The 23,537-nt window shown below is 40.4% G+C and overlaps 1 protein-coding gene across 3 annotated transcripts in view; it reads right to left on the bottom strand.

Annotated features, from left to right (window-relative positions):
* atrnl1b (attractin-like 1b) overlaps nt 1–23,537 on the bottom strand; it is a 984,325-nt gene that overhangs the window by 682,102 nt on the left and 278,686 nt on the right. For 2 of the 3 annotated variants that reach the window (XM_073027827.1, XM_073027826.1), the window contains exons 18-19: nt 14,281–14,499; nt 8,683–8,820 (exon numbers count right to left, since the gene is read on the bottom strand). In XM_073027827.1, the coding sequence (XP_072883928.1) occupies nt 8,683–8,820; nt 14,281–14,499 (357 nt within the window). Of the gene's footprint in view, nt 1–1,838; nt 2,065–2,246; nt 2,365–8,682; nt 8,821–14,280; nt 14,500–23,537 lie in introns of those variants that run through there. The other variant, XM_073027828.1, reaches the window with a different exon arrangement.

The raw sequence follows: 23,537 nt of genomic DNA, 5'->3' as shown, positions 1-23,537 counted from the left end.
ACTTCACATGAACAGCATCCAGTTCCTGGGAGCCGAGAGGCAGCACAGCAGTACCGCTAAACCACTGTCCCACTGTCCCCTTCACACATTAACTGCGGATAACTGTGAGAGAACAAGCAGGTTTTGTATACTCTGAATTAGGGCCTGATTTCCATGCAGCATTACTTTCATACACTTTGCCAGCAGGACGTTAATCTCTGATGTAGACGCAAAAGCTAAATATGGCGGTTGGAATAAAAGTAACACCCTTCAATCTATTATATAACGGATTATTTATTCTGGCACCATTACTGAATGGTAAGCCACTTGTTGTTGATATTGACTAGAACTATTGTATCCACTTCCACCACTGCCGGCGGCAGTGCATTCATTTAAAGAAAATTATTTTTTTTCTTCACTTTTCTTAATTTCATATTTAATGAACAGTAGTGTAATAGTTAACTGAATCATTTTTAACTTCCACCCATTTCAAAATGTGTGCAAATAATGTAAATGATTTTAAAATCAGATTTCAAACAGCAAATAATACGCTTAATAACAGCAAGATAACAGAGGCCCTAGAGTCACTGCCAGGCTTGAAGCCTGAACCTGTGGCCTGCTCGTCCCTGCAGGAGTGGAGACATTCAGTAGGTTCCAGCACACAGCACAGCAGCAGGTACGTGTAGCCATGAGATTAGTACAGGGCAGTAGGTTCAGTCGAGCATAACAAAGCCCATTTACCACACATTAAAAATTCAACACTCTTTATGTTACTTGTGTGTCAGCTCAAGATCATTTGTAATAAACCAGAGGAGCAGAATGAGGCCACTTGGCCCATCGAGTCTGTGCCGCCATTCCATCATGGCTGATTTATTTTCTCCTCAATCCTGTTCTCCTGCCTTCTCCCATAATAGATGAGCTTCTTTGGGTTCAGAGATTATCCCACAGTTCAGAGAACTGCAGTTCATTTATGCCAAGGCAGTTTGTAGACAGAAGACATATGACATTATGCATATCTGTAAGTCTATACACCTGTAAATCACCTCCAGAGCACATGAGCAGAAATTTCACCAAAACTGCTGTCCTGGAACAGTTTGAAGTACTCATAGCCACAAGAAATGCCATCTGATGATAAACACTTCCTGGAGACTTTCTGCAGGACAGAGTCCAACCTAGTCTCTGCATCCATAAAAAATCTTAGCTTACAACACAAGCCTTTGGGTAATTCCAACTAACCACTGTCGGCCTGAATATTAACGGCAACCTGGAAGATAACCTTTGTACCATATTCTACAATACTACTTACGTGCAAGAGTCTGACAAATAGCATTTTCCTTATTCCTGGAAACATTGCTTAACTTACAACTAGATATGGACTTTGTGAATTTAAGTATGTAGATTTAATCCGCTATTATTTAGTTTGGCATCAAAGCTACTTTTTAATATTAGGATGGAATTATGACACAACATTAATACACTAAATTACCAAAACTTGAACCACACACAAATGAATGACTTAAATAAAATAATGCAATGAAAGTGATCCCAGCTTTTAAGAGATCATTAAGCAACTCAAAATGTTGTGATGCAATATAAAAGTATTTAGTGCTTCTACTCCACTTAAATATTTTTTGAAATATGTCTAACGATATAGAAATAGATGTATCCCAGAAGAATAAAAGCACTTCATTAATTCAAAGCACCTGCATTTTATTATTGACAGCATTAAAATGCCTGGTGACTTCAGGAAACAGGAGAACAATTTGAAGTTATTTAAGGTATCATAAATACAACCCAATGACTTACTGTCGATACCAGTTATTATAAATCTCAATGACTTAAAAATAAATCAAGCAGAGGTACATTTCCCGTTTTTTGCAATCCCAGAGCGATGCAGCTTAAAATCCTGATTATAATATCCAGGCACAGATATTTCAAATAGCTCAGTCTCACGGGCTGCAGGTTTATGGCTCCAAAATGTATCTGCATTAATGACTGGATTAATGGATCTTCCCAGTGCTACCAAACACAGCAGCTCAAGAATTGGCAAATTCACATGATGCTATCCCCTTTGATTTTCATGGGCTGTGATTAGGGAAGGAAGGGAAAGGGAAATATCTTTAAAAAGCAGTTACTTTTAATTATTTGTGTTTTAAGTTAACCAACTTTACTTTATATTTATTTATTTATTCATTGAATAAATTTATTGAAATTTATTTATTTCAATCTTACTAGTTCTTAGAAATACTGAAAACTTATTAATTTACCTTTACATTTTTTCCGCAGTCCTCAGGGCAGGACTTAACCTTTCAGGGTAGAACTTTCTCAAGATGGCATTGGCAACCCAGCCAGTGAGCAAGCTGTGCTTCTGGTATGTAAGATGCTCTGTGCAAGCAAAATAGGGCTTCAGTATACAGAGTAGAGAAAGACAGACAAGGGAGGCTATGTGACAATTCCAAGAATTGGAATTCTTAGGTCACAAAAAGGGTCACCTGGGCCACAAAAAGTGAATTCTGAAAAGTGAATGGAGCAAATGAAAAAAAAAACTCTATAGCTCCTCCGAAAATTCCTTTGGTCAATATTGAGGATTCAGATATTCAGGTGCGGGGCATATGTCCAAATTACCAACTTCAGCACTAAATTTTAAGACCGCAAAATGAGACAAATGCAAGCCAAAATTTAGATATAGCGAGGAGACAAGCCTCTGGATGCCAAATATCTTCAGGCTACATTTTGCTACAATAAGGGAATAGTTTTTTGAAGAATTTATTTATTGCCTTGTTGGAACTATTCACTGTATTGGGCACCTGCCTTCTAACCATCTCCATTACTTTTATTACCTTTTTAAAGCTGAGATACAATGGGAGGAAACAAGTTGATTTTCATCTTCAAGGCAAGGATTTCAAAGTCATCTCTGACACCCATGCAAACATAGTAGTGAAATTAAAGAAACTGAAGCGGAGAACACTGTAGCCGAGCCATATGGTAGCTTAGCCTGCTCAAGCATGAAGACAAGGAGTTACATCAGTTCTATGCAATGTTATACATTCATTTTAGCCAACTTGCATACAAACTTGATACACAAGATCAAATTTCTACCAGCTGTAACCTTTGTTGTAAGTATAACTACAGAAGACATATTGCTATTGGCCACTGGCATGGAAGCCAAGTGGAAAGAAATAAATAAAAAACATTTTTGCATTAGAATAAGACTCAAGTGTTAACAGCCTTCAATAAAAAGGTCCATCAAGTACTTGCAATATAATGTTTACAAGAATGAGTGAAAAGCAGCTTTCCCATAGCTGTAGTAAAATGCTGCATCAAGTTCATTGGCGAGACCAACAGTGGGAGAGCTATATGGCTTTCGTTGTAGCAAGGACAAGGCCTCACACCTAGGGCTTGCCAATTGCAGCAGAACAGGAGAGAAGACGTGGCAAGGCATCTATGCTGGATTAGAGGGTGGCCCCTCCCAATTGTGCTGCCCTCCAGTGTTCATCAGAGGAAGACAAGCTGGATTACATGCGTCCATGTGTATATTCGCCTGCGGACTGCTGAGAACTGCTGGTTCTTGTCAACAACACCCATCACCATCAATCTACAGGACATATACAGTGGCACTAGAAAGTTTGTGAAACGTAAAATTTTCTCTATTTCTGCATAAATATGATCTAAAATGAATCAGATCTTCATGAAAGTCCTAAAACTAGATAAGGAGAACCCAATTAAATAAATAGACAATAGACAACAGACAGTAGGTGCATTCGGCCCTTCTAGCCAGCACCGCCATTCACTGTGATCATGGCTGATCATACACAAACAGTACCCCGTTCCTGCCCTCTCCCCATATCCCTTGACCCCGCTATCTATAAGAGCTTTATCTAACTCTCTTGAATGCATCCAGAGACTTGGCCTCCACTGCCTTCTGGGGCAGAGCATTCCACATATCCACCACTCTCTGGGTGAAAAAGTTTTTCCGCATCTCTGTTCTAAATGGCCTACCCCTTATTCTTAAACTGTGGCCTCTAGTTCTGGACTCACCCATCAGCAGGAACATGCTTCCTGCCTCCAGCGTGTCCAATCCCTTAATAATCTTATATGTTTCAATCAGATAATATACCAAAACGTTATACTTATTCATTTATTTATTGAGAAAACTTATCCAACATTACATGTATTAGTTGGAAAATGCATGTGAACCTCTGGGGTAACACCTTTTACAAAAGCTATTTGGAGTCAGGTGTTCTAATCAATGAGAAGAGATTGGAGGTGTGGGTTGTCAAGGTGCCCTGCCCTTAAAAAAAGACACACAAAGTGAAGTTACTGACAAAGCCTGCTCTTCTTAAAAAAGACCTGTTTATGTGCACCATGCCTTGATCAAAAGAACTTTCATAAGACCTTAGAAGAAGTAATTGTAGGGATGCATGAAGCTGGAAAAGGCTACAAAAACTTTTTTAAAGACCTGAGTGTTCTTCAATCCACAGTAAGAGAAATTATCTACAAATGGAGGAAACTTTGTACTGTTGCTACTCTCCCTAAGAGTGGGCATCCTGCAAAGATCACACCAAGAGCACAATGCTGAAGGTGGTGAAAAAGAACCCAAAGGTAATAGCAAAGGACCTGCAGAAATCTCTTTTCCTGTGTCCACTACAGTAAAAACACTGAACAAGAATGGTGTTCATGGAAGGACACCAGAGAGGAAACTACTGCTCTCCAAAAAAACCATTGTTGCACATCGCAAATTTGCAAAAGACCACGTGGATGTTCTACAACGCTTAAGGGACAATGTTCTGTGCACAGATGAGACAAAAGTTTAAGTTTTTTGGCAGAAATGCACATTGCTATGATTGGAGGAAAAAGGCCACTGCACACCAACACCAAAACCTCATCCCAGCCATGAAGCATGACCATGGTTTGGGGCTGCTTTGCTGCCTCAGGGCCTGGATAGTTTGCAATCATTAAGGAAACAATGAACACAAAATTGTATCAAGACATTTTACAGGAGAATGTCAGGGTAGCAGTCCAACACCTGAAACTTAATTGAGGTTGGATAATGTAACGAGACAATGATCTGAAAGACAAGAGTAAATTAAAAAGAAGAAAATTCATGTTTTGGAATGGCCGAGTCAAAGTCTTAAACCCATAGAAATGTTGTGGCAGGACCTAAAGCAAACAGTTCATGCAAGGAAGTCCACCAACATCCCAGAGATGAAGCAGTTTTGTAAGGAGAATGGCCTAAAATTCCTCCAAGCTCATGTGCAGGACCGATCAACAGTTACCAGAAACATTTGATTGAAGTGTAGAAGGGGTCACACCAGTTACTGAAAGCAAAGGTTCACATACTTTGTTCAATATATTTTGTGTGACTGGAAATTCACTGCTATCTTAGAGATAGATACTTTATTGATCCCCAAAGAAATTACAGTGTCACAGTAGCATAACAATTGCACAGATTATACAAATATTTTTTATTCTTATTTCTCTTCTGATAAGTTACTCCAAATAATCTAACAGGAGAGGGTCATCACTTCCCCGGCTATAGGTTATAGAGCCTAATGGCCAAGGGTAAGAATGACCTCATATAGTATTCTTTGGAGCAGCGTGGTTGTCTTAGTCTATTACTAAATGTGCTCCTCTGTTCAGTCAAGGTGGCATACAGAGGGTGAAAAACATTGTCCAGAATTGCCAGGATTTTCCAGAGGGTCCTTTGCTCTACCACAGTCTCTGTGTGTCCAGTTTGAGTCCTATTACAGAGCCAGTCTTTCTAATCAGTTTATTGAGCCTGTTGGCATCACCTAAGTTGCCCCTTAACACCACCATGTATAAAGATTATACTGGACTCAACAGACTGGTAGAACATATGAAGGCGAGATCTGCATACTCCAAAGGACTTCAATCTCTTCAGGAAGTAGAGACGACTCTGGCCCTTCTTGTACACACCCTCTGTGTTGGTGCAAGCCCAGGTACTTGTAGGTCCTCACCACATTCACGTCCATAAGACCATAAGACAAAGGAGCAGAATTAGGCCATTCAGCCCATCAAATTCATCCGCCTTATTCTGAATGCTACGTGTATTTAAATACAGCACCTTCAGTCCTGCATTCTTCACCCTTTTGAATTTTGCTTCTGTGGTACAATTTAATAGACAATAGACAATAGACAGTGGGTGCAGGAGTAGGCCATTTGGCCCTTCTAGCCAGCACCGCCATTCACTGTGATCATGGCTGATCATACAAAATCAGTACCCCGTTCCTGCCCTCTCCCCATATCTTTAACTCTTTACTCTGTCTACATTTAGAACATAGAACACAGAATAGTACAGCATAATACAGGCCCTTTGGCTCACAATGTTGTGCTGACCCTAAAACCCTGCCTCCCATATAACCCCGCACTTTAAATTCCTCCATATACCTGTCTAGTAGTATAGACTAGATTGGGTATAATGATTTATACCCAATCATTGTCTTGTCCTTCCATACATTCATGTCATACCCATCATCTACTTGTAAACCTGCTGGCGCATCCTCAACTCTATCACACTGGTTCCTTCACCCCTGCCATATTAGTTTAAACCACTCCCAAAAACTTTAGTAAACCTGACTGCAAGAATATTGGTCCCCCTCAGATTCAAGTACAACCCATCCCTTCTGTACAAGTCACACCTGCCCCAGAAGAGGTCCCAATTATCCAGAAATCTGAATCGCTGCCCCCTGCTCCAATTCTTCAGCCACACATTTATCTGCCACCTCATTCCATTCCTATCCTCACTGTTGCATGCCACAGGCAGCAATCCCGAGATTACTACGATTGAGGTCCTGTTTCTCAGCTTCCTTCCTGATGCCCTAAGTTCTGGTTTGAGGACCTCCTCCCTTTTTCTACCTATGTCGTTGGTACTTATGTGTACCACGAATTCTGGCTGCTCACCCTCCCTTTTCAAGATATTGTGGATGCATTCAGAAACATTGTGGACCCTGGCACCTGGGAGGCAAACTACCATCCGTGTTTCTTTTTCACATCCACAGAACCACCTATCTGTCCCCCTAACTATAGTGTCCTCTATTACTATTGCCATCCTCTTCAGTTCCCTACCCTTCTGAGCCACAGGGCCCGACTCAATGCCACAGACATGGCCGCTGTTGCTTCCCCCAGGTAGGTTCCCCCCCACCAACAGTACTCAAAATGGAGTACAATGTCCTCACCATCAATAGTAACAGGGAGCAGTGCAGGATTAGTCTTCCTGAATTCCATCACCATCTCATTTGTCTAACTGATGTTGAGCGGCAGATGATTCAGCTTGCATCATTTGGCAAACTCCTTCACCAAGGCCCTGTATTCATCCTCCCAACTATTGCTGAGTCATCAGAGAATTTCTGCAGGTGACATGACTCAGTGTTATATCACTGAGTCATACAGGGTGAAGTATACAGGGTGAACAGGAAGGGAGCCAATACAGTAGTCCCCTATTGGGCCCCAGTGCTGCTTATTGTGCTTATTGCCATGTCTGACATACAGCTCTTTAAACTGTGGTCTGCCAGTCATTGTCTAGAACACAATGGAAATGCCAAACTGCAATGGCCGGAGCTGCTCCCCCAGCAATGAGGGCTGAATGGTATCGAAGACCCTCGAGAAATCAAAAAACTCACGATCCTCACAGTGCTGCCCTGCTTATCCAAGTGGTGGTAAGATCTGCTCAGCAGGTAGATGACAGCATCGTTCACTCCAATGTGCTCCTGGTAGGCAAACTGCAGGGAATCAAAAGCTGATCTGACCAGGAGTCAGAGGAGAACCAGACCAGCCTCTAGGATCTTCATGACGTATGAGGTCATGGCCACTGGACGGTAGTTATTCAAGACTTTCATTTGGCCCTTCTTGGGTCCTGGGACCACAAATGATCTTTCCACACAGTTGAGACAGGAGCTGATGTAGACAGTGATAACCTGTGTTGTTCATCCAAGTGTTGAACTGGAAGGGGAGGACGGAGGAGGCGAGACATTGGTGCTGAGGGAGCATCGGGTGCTTTGGTACCTGGACTGGTGGGCTGAGGGAGGTATAAACAGGAGGGCAATTGTCAAACCTATTGAATTGGTTTAACTCATTAGCCCATTCACAGCTGCATTCCAAGGCTCTTCAGCTAGGCTGACTGAAGCCAGTGATGTTCTTCATGCTTCTCCAGTCCTCCCGTGTGCTACTCTGCCCAAGCTTGGTCTCCAGTATGCCTCTTTAACTACCTTGATCTTCTCCTTTAGCTCCCTCTGCATGTTTCAATTCCTCCCTGTCTCCTGATCTGAAGGCTTTCTTTTGGTGGTTGAGAAGGGCCTTTATATCACTGCTGACACATATGTGCTGTATGTGCCTTGTGTAGTGTATGACTGTTGGTACTGTATTTTGCACGTTGGCCCCAGAACACTGTTTCATTTGGCTGTATTCATGGGTATTCATGTATGGTTGAATGATAAGTAAACTGCAACTGGAAACTTTCTCTCAATGGGTGGCCAGTACCTTTCACAGCCAACTGCCAAACTATAAGAGTGATACATCCATCATGGAAGTAGCATCAGCCTGTGTTACAGATAATGCAGAATTGTTCCAACAAGCAATTAAATTTATCAATCAACAAATTTTAGCAACACTGAGCAGAACACAAGCAGTGCCTGCCATAAACTTATGACTGTCATTCTATGTTAATTATAACACCACAGTACTTACGTTGGCATCTGCCACCATTGGTTGGATCTCCATAGTATCCCTGCATGCAAGCTTCACATTGCTTTCCTACAGTGAGGTTTTTGCATTGTTCACATATACTGCCATTGATGCAAGTACTGTGCCCATTACACTGACATGCTGTAAAAGAAAACAGAAAACATTAATTCTTATTCTTCATACTCATTTCCTATTTTTTTAATTTATCATCATTCTGACAAGCAAGTATATGAGCTGGCACTGAGACCTGATGATACCAAAACTCATTGCTTATATTTTTCTGCCAATCTTCCTTTGACTTTAGCATGTTAAATATTTCTACCTTTCATTTGTGCAACTGCTTCAAAATATTATGATCAACACTATTTCAAAAGGTACATTCATTTAACAATACAATAGAATAAATCTAAATCTAATTTGTTTTGAATAGTAATACTGATAGACAGTAAAAAAAATCTTCTATTAATTTCTCTCCTTTAAAGTTTTGAACCTTTGATTCTTCTTCATTTTTCTCCATGGTTAATGGTTTCCCCAATTATCTCACCTACATAAATATATTTTTCATGTCACTTAGTGAATCTATTTTGTATTTTATCAGGGTTCCAACACCCTTCAATAGAATGGTTGAAAGTGATCACTTCAATTGTATCTATTCAGACTTGTCAGATATACATCCGCATGTACCTAAAATTTTGTTTGTCATGTACAGCCCAGTAACAGCAGTTCTAACAGACCTTTTCAACAGCTGTCCAGAATAGTCTAATATCCTGCAGCCTTCAGGACAGCCACCATCATCTTGGTGAATCCCCCCCACCCTTACCGTTCTAACCAATTTTTACAGGAACACCATCGAGTGTCCTGAACAGCTGCATCACTGCCTAGGAATTGTAATGCATCTGCCCACAAGTCTTTACAAAGGATTGCAAGAACTGCTGAGAGGATCATCAGGGTCTCTCTTTTACGCATCAGAAATATTTATCAGGAGCACTACATATGCAGGGCCCTTAACATTATCAGTGATCCCTCCCATCAGTCCATTAATCTCTTTGATTCCCTTTCATCAGGTAGGACATAGGAAACAAGAGCCGTTAGGATGGGATACAATTTCTTCCCCCTGCCATCACCCAGATCTCATCACACATAAAGTGCCAGCAGTGTAATACCGTTTACTTTAAATTTGTGTCACAAATGCACCATATTATTTGTTAATATTACTTTACGTGTGTTGAGTTAGAGTCGGCCCTCCTTATCCACGGGGGGATTGGTTCCCAGAAGATACCAAAAAACGCGGATGCTCAAGTCCCTTATAGAAAATGGCGTAGAATTTGCATGTAACAATGCACATCCTCCCATACACTTTAAATCATCTCTAGATTACTTACCTAATACAATGTAAATGCTATGCAAATAGTTGTTACACTATTATTTCAGGAATAATGACAAGAAAAAAAAGTCTGTACACAAGACACGAGGCAAATAATGCTCAAACAACAGGAGCTGGAGAAAGAACTTCCAGGTTTTCCCAATCCGCGGATGGTTGAATCCGCGCATACGCAACCCGCGGATAAGGAGGGCCGACTTTGTATGTATAATGTTATGCACCTGGTCCAAAGGAACATTTGGCCGTATACATGTGTATAGTTGAATAAACTTGAATTTGATTTTCCACAGACGTCCTAAATTTTCTTCCTTTAAATATTCCATATATTATTCAGACTCTCTTCCTAGCCTTTAAAAGTATCGAAGAAATTTTTACTCTTCTTAAAATCATCCAAATATCAATCTACATTTATCTAAACTGAAATTAATCGGCCACATATCTATGAAATCCCTTGAAGGTTTTCTCCTGCTGCCTTCAACTATCTTCTTCACAGCTTGCTGGTATGATAGCATTAGCCAACACTGATACAGTTAGTTCCCTGTGTGCAAATAGCTGACCTGCTGAAGCATATAGAGTACAGATATTTCAACAATGTTTTTATGCACAGCATCAGGCATAACCTAATATAGCTAAACAATAACGAGGAAATCTGCAGATGCTGGTAATTCAAGCAACACACACAAAATGCTGGTAGAACACAGCAGGCCAGGCAGCATCTATAGGGAGAAGCACTGCCGACGATTCGGGCCAAGACCCTTCGTCAGGACTAACTGAAAGGAAAGATAGCGAGAGATTTGAAAGTAGGAGGGGGAGGGGAAAATGCGAAATGATAGGAGAAGACAGGAGGGGGTGGGGTGAAGCTGAGAGCCAGAAAGGTGATTGGCGAAAGTGATACAGAGCTGGAGAAGGGAAAGGATCATGGGACGGGAGGCCTCAGGAGAAAGAAAGGGGTGGGGGGAGCACCAGAGGGAGATGGAGAACAGGCAAAGTGATGGGCAGAGAGAGAGAAAAAAACAAACAACTAAATATGTCAGGGATGGGGTAAGAAGGGGAGGAGGGGCATTAACGGAAGTTAGAGAAGTCAATGTTCATGCCATCAGGTTGGAGGCTACCCAGCCGGTATATAAGGTGTTGTTCCTCCAACCTGAATGTGGCTTCATCTTGACGGTAGAGGATAGATAGATAGATAGATAGATAGATAGATAGATAGATAGATAGATAGATAGATACTTTATTCATCCCCATGGGGAAATTCAACTTTTTTCCAATGTCCCATACACTTGTTGTAGCAAAACTAATTACATACAATACTTAACTCAGTAAAAAATATGATATGCATCTAAATCACTATCTCAAAAAGCATTAATAATAGTTTTTAAAAAGTTCTTAAGTCCTGGCAGTAGAATTGTAAAGCCTAATGGCATTGGGGAGTATTGACCTCTTCATCCTGTCTGAGGAGCATTGCATCGATAGTAACCTGTCGCTGAAACTGCTTCTCTGTCTCTGGATGGTGCTATGTAGAGGATGTTCAGAGTTTTCCATAATTGACCGTAGCCTACTCAGCGCCCTTCGCTCAGCTACCGATGTTAAACTCTCCAGTACTTTGCCCACAACAGAGCCCGCCTTCCTTACCAGCTTATTAAGACGTGAGGCGTCCCTCTTCTTAATGCTGCCTCCCCAACACGCCACCACATAGAAGAGGGCGCTCTCCACAACTGACTTATAGAACATCTTCAGCATCTCACTACAGACATTGAATGACGCCAACCTTCTAAGGAAGTACAGTCGACTCTGTGCCTTCCTGCACAAGGCATCTGTGTTGGCAGTCCAGTCTAGCTTCTCGTCTAACTGTACTCCCAGATACTTGTAGGTCTTAACCTGCTCCACACATTCTCCATTAATGATCACTGGCTCCATATGAGGCCTAGATCTCCTAAAGTCCACCACCATCTCCTTGGTCTTGGTGATATTGAGACGCAGATAGTTTGAGTTGCACCATATCACAAAGTCCTGTATCAGTTTCCTATACTCCTCCTCCTGTCCATTCCTGACACACCCCACTATGGCCGTGTCATCAGCGAACTTCTGCACATGGCAGGACTCCGAGTTATATTGGAAGTCTGATGTGTACAGGGTGAACAGGACCGGAGAGAGTACGGTTCCCTGCGGCGCTCCTGTGCTGCTGACCACCGTGTCAGACCTACAGTCTCCCAACCGCACATACTGTGGCCATGGATAGACATATCAGAATGGGAATGGGACATGGATTTAAAATGTGTGGCCACTGGGAGATCCTGCTTTCTCTGGCGGACAGAGTGTAGGTGTTAAGCAAAAAGGTCTCCCAGTCTGCATCGGGTCTCACCAATATATAAAAGGCCACATCAGGAGCATCGGATATAGTATACCACACCAGCCGACTCACAGAGACTCACAGCCTCCCGTCCCATGATCCTTTCCCTTCTCCAGCTCTGTATCCCTTTTTCCAATCTCTCAGCTTTACCCCACCCCCTCCGGTCTTCTCCTATCATTTCACATTTTCCCCTCCCCCTCCTACTTTCAAATCTCTTGCCATCTTTCCTTTCAGTTAGTCCTGACGAAGGGTCTCGGCCCGAAACGTCAACAGTGCTTCTCCCTATAGATGCTGCCTGGCCTGCTGTGTTCCACCAGTATTTTGTGTGTGTTGCATAGCTAAACAATAGTTATTCCGTATTTTTTAATTTATGCCCTTAAAGAATTTTTTCTATACTTTAAAGTGTTTTTTTAATGGCTGGGTCACGAGAGTTGCACTGTGTTGTTTATTTCTTATTGGCTTCTGTCAATATATTAAATAAATTAAAATTACACAGGTACACAGAAAGTTTTTACTGATTATGTTCTATCAGTTGTTGCTACTGATAACTCCTGCATTGAATGTAAAGCAATTACCCAAAGCTTAGTTTACTGCCCAAAGCATTTAACAAACCTCGAATGTTACCCCCACTAAATCTTTGGCCAGACTGAACTCCTGTGCCTAAACTGCCCAAGATAGATTTTCCAGTTCATTTTTCTTTGTGATTATCATCTCTTAAATAAATGGACACCATCCTGTAAAATAAGATGGTATGCATAAAACAAGAACTTAACCAACAAAATCTTTCCACTTGCCCATTTGAGCCTTAATTTGAGATCAAGTCTACAATTTTCAGGCCTAGTTAGCACAGAAACAGATTTAGCAATAAATCCAATAGAATCAACATCCTCTATCAATACCAAAATGACAAACTCAAACTGGGTTGGATAATGATTTAGAGTTACAACCACAAGGTACTTGATTAAAGGAGCCTCATGCAGAGTGCAGTAATTTGAAAATGAGTTATGATTTTCATAAATATTATAATGGAAATTAATGCATTTAATCAATGAACATCCATTCTCAATGGAAACTTGACATTTGCATTTTCTCTATGCCATAAAATATGTTACAAATATACAGAAAATTAGAGGTGCCATGCTAGCGTAGCAGTTAGCATAATGTGATTACAGCTCAGGGCGTTCCGAAGTACGGAGTTCAGTTCTAGCACTGTTCTGAAAGGAGTCTCCGTGAGTCCTCCCCCATGGAATGCATAAGTTTTCCCCGGGTGCCTCGGTTCCTTCCCACAATCCAAAGACAACCAGCATAGTTTAATTAATCATTGTAAATGGTCTCATGGTTAGGTTAGAGTTAACTGGGGCTGTGGGGTCACTGGGGCGAGGAGGCTCAAAGGGCCAACTGTTCACTGTATCACTAAACAAATAGATAAGATAGGTAAAAACATTTCATTATTGCAGAAATACCAATGCACCTGTCCCATGTCACTTACACTTTCCAATGATCAGTTTACTTAGTATACCAATATATCTATATAACAACAAGCTATCAAAGAATTACACATAGTACATTCAGTAGTTTAGGCTTCTTTGTGCATGAGTTACAGAGCGAAATTAGATAATCCATTTAAGAACAGACAGTTCTAATTCACGTATCTATGTAATTTCAAATGCTGCCATCAATATATTAATCAAGGGCTCTTGTACTAAAACAAAGAATAAGGGTGCTTGTCTAATAGTAAAATGGGCCACAACAATATTAAAATAGCCAAAAATAATTTTAAACTTAAGTCAGTATTTCAATGTTTATTTTTAATTGTACTTTGGTATAAATCAAAGGCACAGACTGAAAGGTGATCAGCAAAGATGCCTACCTGGGCACTGAATGAAAGCCCATTCATTGTTTCTGTCTTTTGGACAAAGAACTGTATCGAGTACCATTTCATGGGTATTCTTTCCTGCAGATTTCATTGGTCCTCTTGAAGAGCCTTCCATACATTGCCCCTTTCCTGTATTTGTAGGATCATTGCACCAGCCACAACCTGGGTGTTCGAGGCACTGCTCGCATGTACGAAGTCCAGAACAATTTTGAGCTATGCGTGCAACAAAAGAGAAAATGATAATACTTTAAATTTCAAGTTCAAATGAATCCTCCATCAGCAGGAAGTAAATGGGAAAGTGAAGTTTTGTTTTGCAGTAGATTTTTGATCATTATGCAAAGTTCATAAATCTGTTCTATATCCACAATATCCCAATCTCAGAATATTCCTCTCCTTGATCATTCTACAATAGGTCTCATTATTCTCAGTACAGTCAGGAGATCTTTATGATTGAATTCATAATGCAATTTGAGAGGGAGAAGCATGTCATATGTATCAGTATCTCAATGGAATAAAGGGAATTACAGAGGCATGAGAGAGGAGCTTGCCCTGGTGGATTGGAGGAGGATACTGGTGAGGATGACAGCAGAGCAGAGAAGACTGAAATTTCTGGGAATAGTTCACAAGGTGCAGGATAGATATGTCCCAAAGAAGAAATTGTTCTCAAATGGCAGGGCCAGGCAACCATGGGTGACAAGGAAAGTTAAGGACTGCATAAAAGCCAAGGAAAGGGAATATAAGGTAGCAAAAGTGAGTGGGAAGTTGGATGATTGGGAAGCTTTTAAAATCCAACAAAAGGCAATTAAAAAAGCTATAAGGAGGGAAAAGATGAAATATGAGGGCAAACTAGCCAATAATATAAAGCAGGATACCAATTTTTTTCAGTTATACAAAGAGTAAAAGGGAGGTGCAAGTTGATATTGAACCACTGGAAAATAGTGCTGGTGAGGTAGTAATGGGGGACAAAGAAATGGCAGATGTAGTTATTAAGTACTTCGCTTCAGTCTTCACTGTGGAAGACACTTGCTGTATGCCAGAAATCCATGAGTGTCAGGGAGCAGGAGTGAGTGCCATTGCTATTACAAAGGACAAAGTGCTAGGCAAACTCAAAGGTCTTAAGGTGGATAAGTCACCTGGACCAGATGGACTACATCCCAGAGTCCTGAGAGAGGTTGCTGAAGAGTTTAACAGGTGCATTGGTTATGATCTTTCAAGTATCACTTGATTCTGGCATGGTGCCAGAGGACTGGAAAATAGTAAATGTCACTCCACTCTTTAAATTATAGGCCAGTTAGCCAAACTCAGTGGTTGGGAAAGTATTGGAGTCCATTATCAAGGACGAGGTTTCAGAATACTTGGAGGCTAATGATAAAATAAGTCAAAGTCAGCATGGTTTCTGTAAAGGGAAATCTTGCCTGACAAATCTGTTAGAAATCTTTCATAAAGTAAGAAGCAGGGTGGTGAAAGGAGAGGCGGTGGATGTCATTAACATGGATTTTCAGAAGGCATTTGATAAGGTGCCTCACATGAGGTTGCTTTACAAGATAAAATCCTATGGCTTTACAGGAAAGATACTGGCATGGATAGCGGAATAGCTGACAGGCAGGAATTAGTGAGTAGGAATAAAGTGACTAGTGGTGTTGCTCAGGGGTCAATATTGGCACCATTACTTTTCACATTGCTTGTCAGGGATTTAGATAGTGGAATTGATGGCTCTGTGGCAACATTTGTAGATGATATGAAAACAGGTAATGCTGAGGAAGCAATGCGATTGCAACAGGACTTAGACAAAATGGAAGAATGGGCAAAAAAGTGGCAGATGGAATACAATGTGTACAATAATGCGTTTTGGGAAAAGGAACAACAGTGCAGACTATTATCTGAATGGGGAGAAAATTAAAACATCAGAGGTACAGAAGGGACTTGGGATTCCTCGTGCAAGATTCTCAGAAGGTTAATTCACAGGTTGAGTTTGGGGTAAAGAAGGTAAATGTAATGTTGGCATTCATTTCAAGGGGAATAGAATATAAAAACAAAGAGATAATACTGAAGCTTGTACTGTCAGCCTGTCAACAATTTTGGGCCCCTTACCTTAGAAAGGATGTATTGTTATTGAAGAGAGTCCAGAGGAAGTTCACGAGGATTAATCCAGAAATTAAGTGGCTAACACATGAGGAGCATTTGGCAGCTTTGGGCTTGTAGTCACTGGAATTTAGAAGAATGTGCAGGGTCTCGTTGAATCCTACTGAATGTTGAAAGGACTAGATAAGGTGGATGTGGAGAGGATGTTTCCTCTGGTGGTATCCAGAATTAGAGGGCACAGCCTCAAAACTGAGGAGCAACCTTTTAGAACAGAAGTAAGGAGGAGTTTTTATAGCCAAAAGAGTGGTGAATCTGTAGACAGCTGTGCAATAGGAAGAGGTCAAGTCTGTGGGTATATTCAAAGCAGAAGCTGATAGATTCCTGATTGGTCGGGGCATCAAGGGATATGGTAAGAGGGGAGGTGTATGGGTTGAATGGGATCCAGGATCTGCCATGATGAAATGGCGAAGCAGGTTAGATGGGCTGAATCCTCTAGGACACAAGTTACATGCAAAGCAACAGTTAAATTTCCCATTAGATTCATGCTCAAGAATGGAAATCCGACTGTACATCCTCCAGTATCAGTGCTGGTGTCAGCACTTCCCAGGCATAGCAAAACAGTTGAGACTGCCAGCTTTAATAAATTACCAGACATTCATTAGCATCCATATTTTGATAAAAAGCATGCTGACGAACTACTTTAACCAACATGAATAACAAACTAAAAGCAGTAAAATTTAGGAACAGAAAAATTATATGTGATTCATAAAGACATTTATTTTTATTTATTCTATTTAGAGATACAACATGGAACAGGCCCTTCTGGCCCAACGAAACGTACTGGCCAGCCACGTACCTATTTGATCCTAGCCTAATTACACTACAATTTACAATGAACAATTAACCTACTAACCTGTAAATCTTTGGAATGTGGGAGGAAACTGGAGCACCCAGAGGAAACTCATTTGTTTGTACGGATTATATATAAACTCCTCATAGATGACGCTAGCAGAAATCTGACGCTCTGAGCTGTAATAACATTGTGCTAACCACCACACTACCATAGCCCCCATGAAAAATGAAATAACTGCATTTGACATCCTGCATCTACTGTTGAAAGCATCACACAATAACACTGGACAATAAAGATTTTGCTTCCTGAATACCTTTAGGTGTATCTTATGAATTTTGAGCTACTGATCATGAAAATCACCATGAAATTTCCCTATCACGCACCATTTTAATAAACTTAAGTTTATTATTTCAATTCATAATTCAAGTCAATTAAAATGTTGTCTACAATGTGAGCTGGAAACTTTCCTATCTTGTCCAGGCAGGCTTGGGTGGCGTGGCTGCTGCATGGCAGGACAGGTTTTAGTAATAATTATTGGGTTCAGGACTGTAAGGATGGAATTTGCACAAAAATCACCAGGCACAAAAATTTCTATGAAGGATTTTGATATTTGAGACAGATGCTTCCCAGAATAACTGATGCTACGATAAAGGAAAGCATTTTTGTTGGTCCACAAATCAGACATGCAATTTGAAGAATTTCTAGTGGGACCAGAAAAAAAAAATCACATGGAAGGCATTCAACCAAGGTGTTGAAATTTTTCTCGGCATCTACAGAGCACCAAACTACATGCAGCTGGTTGCAATGTGTCACTATTCATTTTCTGCATTCCCATTTAGACTTCTTCCCTGCAAATCTTGGTGCTGTTAGTAACAAGCATGGTGAAAAGTTTCACCAGGACATTGCAGTCATGGAGAAAAGATACCAGGGTAACTGGAATCCATCAATGCTGGTGAATTATTGTTGGACACTTAAGCGAGAAGCCTCAGACACTGAGTACAAATGAAAATCATTAACAAAATATTTTTAACAGTTGAACTATTGTAAAGCATCAGCACCATGATGCAATTAAACACATTATATTCAATAAAAGTTAATTTGTTGTTTCTCCAAATTCCTACGTGATACAAGTAGCCTGAAATTATATTTGTATCCATCGTCAAGCAGTCTATCATAAACGAAAAAAAATTCTGAGGAAGCAACTCTTTTGAAAAAAATTTGTTGTCCAGTGTAATCAGGTGAGTGGACGAGACAACAGTACAATTTCCTAATTGAAGAAAATTTGGATTATAATTCACAGTACTCATTCAAGTAAAAATCATCATGTAGTTAAGCAATAATAACAGAGCAATTCACAGTTGTATGAACTGCTTTGCCAGGGTTCCAGCATAAATTATTTTATTAAATGCAGATGCCAGAAGCTGAAAACAGAAAACTGCTGGTAAAAAGCTGTACAGACCATAATCATCTGTGAAAATAAGACCTTAAGACATAGGAGCAGAGTTAGGCCAAATGGCCCATTGAAACTGCTCCACCATTCCATCATGGCTGATCTATTATCCCTCTCAACACCATTCTCCTGTCTTCTCCATGTAATCCTTGACACTCTAATTAAGAACCTATTAACCTCTTCTTTAAATCTACCCAATCATTTGACCTCCACAGCCATCTGTGAATGAATTCCACAGATTCACCCCATTTTAAACATAGAAAACAGAAAACCTACAGCACAATACAGGCCCTTCGACCCACAAAATTGTGCCAAACATGTCCCCACCTCAGAAATCACTAGGCTCACCCATAGCCCTCCACCCCTCCAAGCCCCATGTAACCATCTGAAAGTCTCTTAAAAGACACTATCGTATCCACCTCCACCACCGTTGCCGGCAGCCCATTCCACTCACTCACCACTGAGTAAAAAACTAACCCCTGACATCTCCTCTGTACCTACTCCCCAGCAGCTTAAACCTGTGTCCTCTTGTGGCAACCATTTCAGCATTCTGGCTAAAGAAATTCCTCCTCATATCTGTTCTAAATGGATGTCAGTTTTGTCCTTTGTAATACTTTATTTATATGAAAGAGCCTTTGAATTATAGTGGATTCAGGTTAATCCGACCATCAGTTAAACAGGTTAGCTTAATTGGGATAAGTCTTAAAGAACAAAAATTAATAGACAAAATAGCTACTTTTCCCTTTGTGTATTTGGAACACTATGCTGATTAATTGGGACAGACTATTGCTGAACAGTTCCTAACTAGTGCCAGTAGCGCCACTCGTGACACTACAGCATGCTTAAAATGAACAATTTTAAAACAGCATGAGTTGCGTTGTGCTTGTGTCCAAAAAGCAATGATTTCTGTCACTGATAGTTGATGAGAAATGAGCAGGAAGACAACTCAGAATTGTTTTACTCACTGTAGTTTCAAGCATTCAGACTTAGAGATGCCAGAAACGGCCAGGATTGAAAATGGAATGATTTCACTACTTCAACAATTTAAGAACTATGAAGAATTTGAAGGTATTAACAGTCACCTTGAATGTTACGATGAAAATCAAGATTAGAGGATGCAATCATCAAAAGCATTGTATGAAGGCATTTCATTATCTGCATGAGGTTTCTGAGCTGATTTTGTTCATCTACAGTCAATCAAAAGAACACAGCAGCACTGGATGAATTTCTCCATCAATAACTATTAGGAACTAATACACAGCTTTATAGCACTGTTGTAGGATTGCTAGCATTCAAATTTGTTCTGTATTTCACTTAACTACATAATTTGTTACTCAGTCGAATTGTAACTGACTTTTTTTTATACATTCTTAACCATTTTCGTGTAACTTCAACTAACAGGAATAGCCACCTTACAGGGTATCACAGCAGTTAGTGTAATGCTACTACAGCTCTGGGTGTTCGGACTTGAAGTCCAGTGCCCTTCTGTAAGGAGTCTCTCTCTGTCCTCCCCATGGAATGAGCGGATTTTCTCTGGTCCTCCGAATTCCTCTCACAGTCCAAAGCCGTACTGGGTATGTTTACTGGCAATTGTAAATAATCCCATGATTAAGTTATGGCTAACTGGGTTTAATGGGATTGCTGGGATGGCATGGCTCGAAAGGCCAGAAGGACCTTCTCCACACTATGCCACTAAGTAAGATAAATAAAATTAAATTAAAAATGTACTGGCCCGAGGTGCCCAATTAACCAGAAACCACTTTACTTTGAAATCATTAAATATTTTGATTTTTTAGTTCTAAGCATTTTAACATTGTTAAAGATGATAACAATGTTCTTACTTCGCACAAGTTTACTATAATCTCAGTATATTAGGCATTACTGGAGTATATTTAATGAAAAGTAATGCTATTACAAAGGTGAGCTAATATATTTGCTGTGTCATTAAAATTAAAATTTGCTTGAGTGGGGCATCACATGGCAAAGGTACAAGTTGGATGTTTTCCCTTCAATTCCAATTAACTTTGCATCGCAAATTGCTGGCATTGCAAGTTAATGGAAGTGCGAAGTCAAGGGGGCACCTGGGACCTTGGTGAATGATGGAGTAATAATCTATCTTGTTAACCAATGGAACTTAAAGATTTGAATACATAGTTAAGCCCTGGTGACTCCTTGGGAATTATCAAAGTACAACATTTATTACAATATCAACATGCTACATGCAGCAAAACCTTGCAAATAAAATTAATATATGCATAAATTAAGTATCTTCTCATGCAGAGTTTCATGTTTTTTTTATAATTTATAAAATACAGGAACTACAGCAGTTTCCACTTGCATGTAAAAGTCGAACGTTGTAAAGCAACATAACACAATCAAATTTTACAATCTTCCTGCTGGCCAGAAATATTTGTGTATTTGTCAAGCCGTTATTAGCCCAAGTATTATCAATCTGTAATAGGTTCACTTTCGAGTCTTCCAAAGTATTTAGTTGCATTCCCCAAAATATGTTGCCTTCTGTGTGAGGGGCCTAGGTTTATTATTTTCGCAATTTAATCTCCAACCAAGGAACACATTCAATCTTGTACAGGTAGAGTAATCACATAAATTGTTTGTCAGATTAATGGTGCAAGCATAGGACCACAACTTTGCAGCATAACTAGAAGCTTGTTGCAAGGGTGATGGCAAACTATATTTTTCATGTTGAACAACAGACCAATGCTGACAATATCAACAATTCTCAACACACATCTCTTGCCACACACCTTAGTGGTTTTATCCATTAGTAATGGCATATATTGTAAATACACCATTAATTTCACACAATTTCAGGGAAAAAAAAGATTTATTTCCACGCGTATTGTCCCTTTCATCCGGCTCTTTATACCTCAATTCACAAAGCAAACATTGAATAGTTCACACACAGTCAAATTAAAATCCAGCAATCCCTCTTAGTGATTAAGTGGACAAAAATAGTTTTCACTTCCAAGTACAACCACGTTGCGACAGTACATCTGGAAATGAAAATGTTCATGTGCTTTAAGTCGTCATGTCAAGTAAAATTTATTGTACATGACATATATAAGCATATATTGTATATAGAAATGAGACAACATTTCCCTGAACCAGATGTAAAGCACAGTAGTACACATAGCACACAATAAGTTATGAAGGTAAGGATAAAACTTCCAGATGAATCACACATAAATAACAAACTAAAGTGCAATAATATTGTAATGTACAGAACAAATTAACCAGCAACACTTCAAATACGATGCGGCAGGGAGTTCAGAAGCCTAATGGCTGGGGGAAGAAACTGTTTCTCATCCTGACTGTTCTTGTTTTTAAGCATCGTAATCTCCTACCTGATGATAGAAAGTCAAAGGGGATGCTGGATGGATGGGTGGAATCCTTAATACGAAGGACCCTGCATACACGGCGTTCCTGATACTTTCCAATTGTAACTATTCACTTTACATCTATAACTATTTCTAAACAAACCAGTCATCTCCAAATCAATTTTTATAATTGAGCTATCATCAGGCTCGAAATTAGAAACATAGAAACATAGAAAACCTACAGCACAATAAAGGCTCTTCATCCCACAAAGCTGTGCCAAACATGTCCTTACCTTAGAACTCCTAGGCTTACCCATAGACCTCTATTTTTCTAAACTCCATGTATCCATCCAAGAGTCTCTCAAAAGACCCCATCGTATCCGCCTCCACCACCACTACCAGCAGCCCATTACACACACTCACCACTCGCTGAGTAAAAAACTTACCCTTGACATCTCCTCTGTACCTACTTCCAAGCACCTTAAAAATATGCCCTCTCATGCTAGCCATTTCTACACTGGGGAAAAGCTTCTGACTATCCACACAGTCAATGCCTCCCATCATTTTATACACCACTATCAGGTCATCTCTCATCCTCCGTCACTCCAAGGAGAAAAGGCCAAGTTCACTCGACCTGTTCTCATAAGGCATGCTCCCCAATCCGGGTAACATCCTTGTAAATCTCCTCTGCACCTTTTCTATGGTTTCCACGTCCTTACTGTAGTGAAGCGACCAGAATTGAGCACAGTACTCCAAGATGGGTCTGACCAGGGTTCTATACAGCTGCAACATTTTCTCGGCTCTTAAACTCAATCCCATGATTGATGAAGGCCAATGTACTGTATGCCTTCTTAACCACATATTCAACCTACATAGCAGCTTTGAGCGTCCTATGGACTCGGACCCCAAGATCCGTCTGATCCTCCACATTGCCAAGAGTCTTGCCATTAATACTATATTCTGTCATCATATTTAACCTACCAAACTGAACCATCTCACACTTAGCTGGGTTGAACTCCATCTGCCACTTCTCAGCTCAGTTTTGCATCCTATCAATGTCTTGCTGTAACCTCTAACAACCCTCCACAGTATCAAAACACCCCAAACCTTGGTGTCATCAGCAAATTTACTGACCCATCCCTCCACTTCCTCATCCAGGTCATTTATAAGAAGCACAAAGAGTAGTGGTCCCAGAACAGATCACTGATGCACACAGTTGGTCACCAGCCTCCACGCAGAATATGACCCGTCTACAACCACTTCTGTGGGCAAGCCAGTTCTGGATCCACAAAGCAATGTCCCCTTGGATCCCATGCCTCCTTACTTTCTCAATAAGCCTTGTATGGGGTACCTTATCAAATGCCTTGCTAAAATCCCTATAGACTACATCTATGGCTCTACCTTCATCAATGTGTTTAGTCACATCCTCAAAAAATTCAATCAGGCTCCTAAGGTGTGACCTGCCTTTGACAAAGCAATGCTGACTATTCCTAATTATATTATGCCTCTCCAAATATTCATAAATCCT

The sequence above is a fragment of the Hemitrygon akajei genome, chromosome 23 (assembly GCF_048418815.1).
Source record: "Hemitrygon akajei chromosome 23, sHemAka1.3, whole genome shotgun sequence".
NCBI classification, from domain to species: domain Eukaryota; kingdom Metazoa; phylum Chordata; class Chondrichthyes; order Myliobatiformes; family Dasyatidae; genus Hemitrygon; species Hemitrygon akajei.
This window is presented reverse-complemented; position numbering and strand designations above follow the sequence as displayed.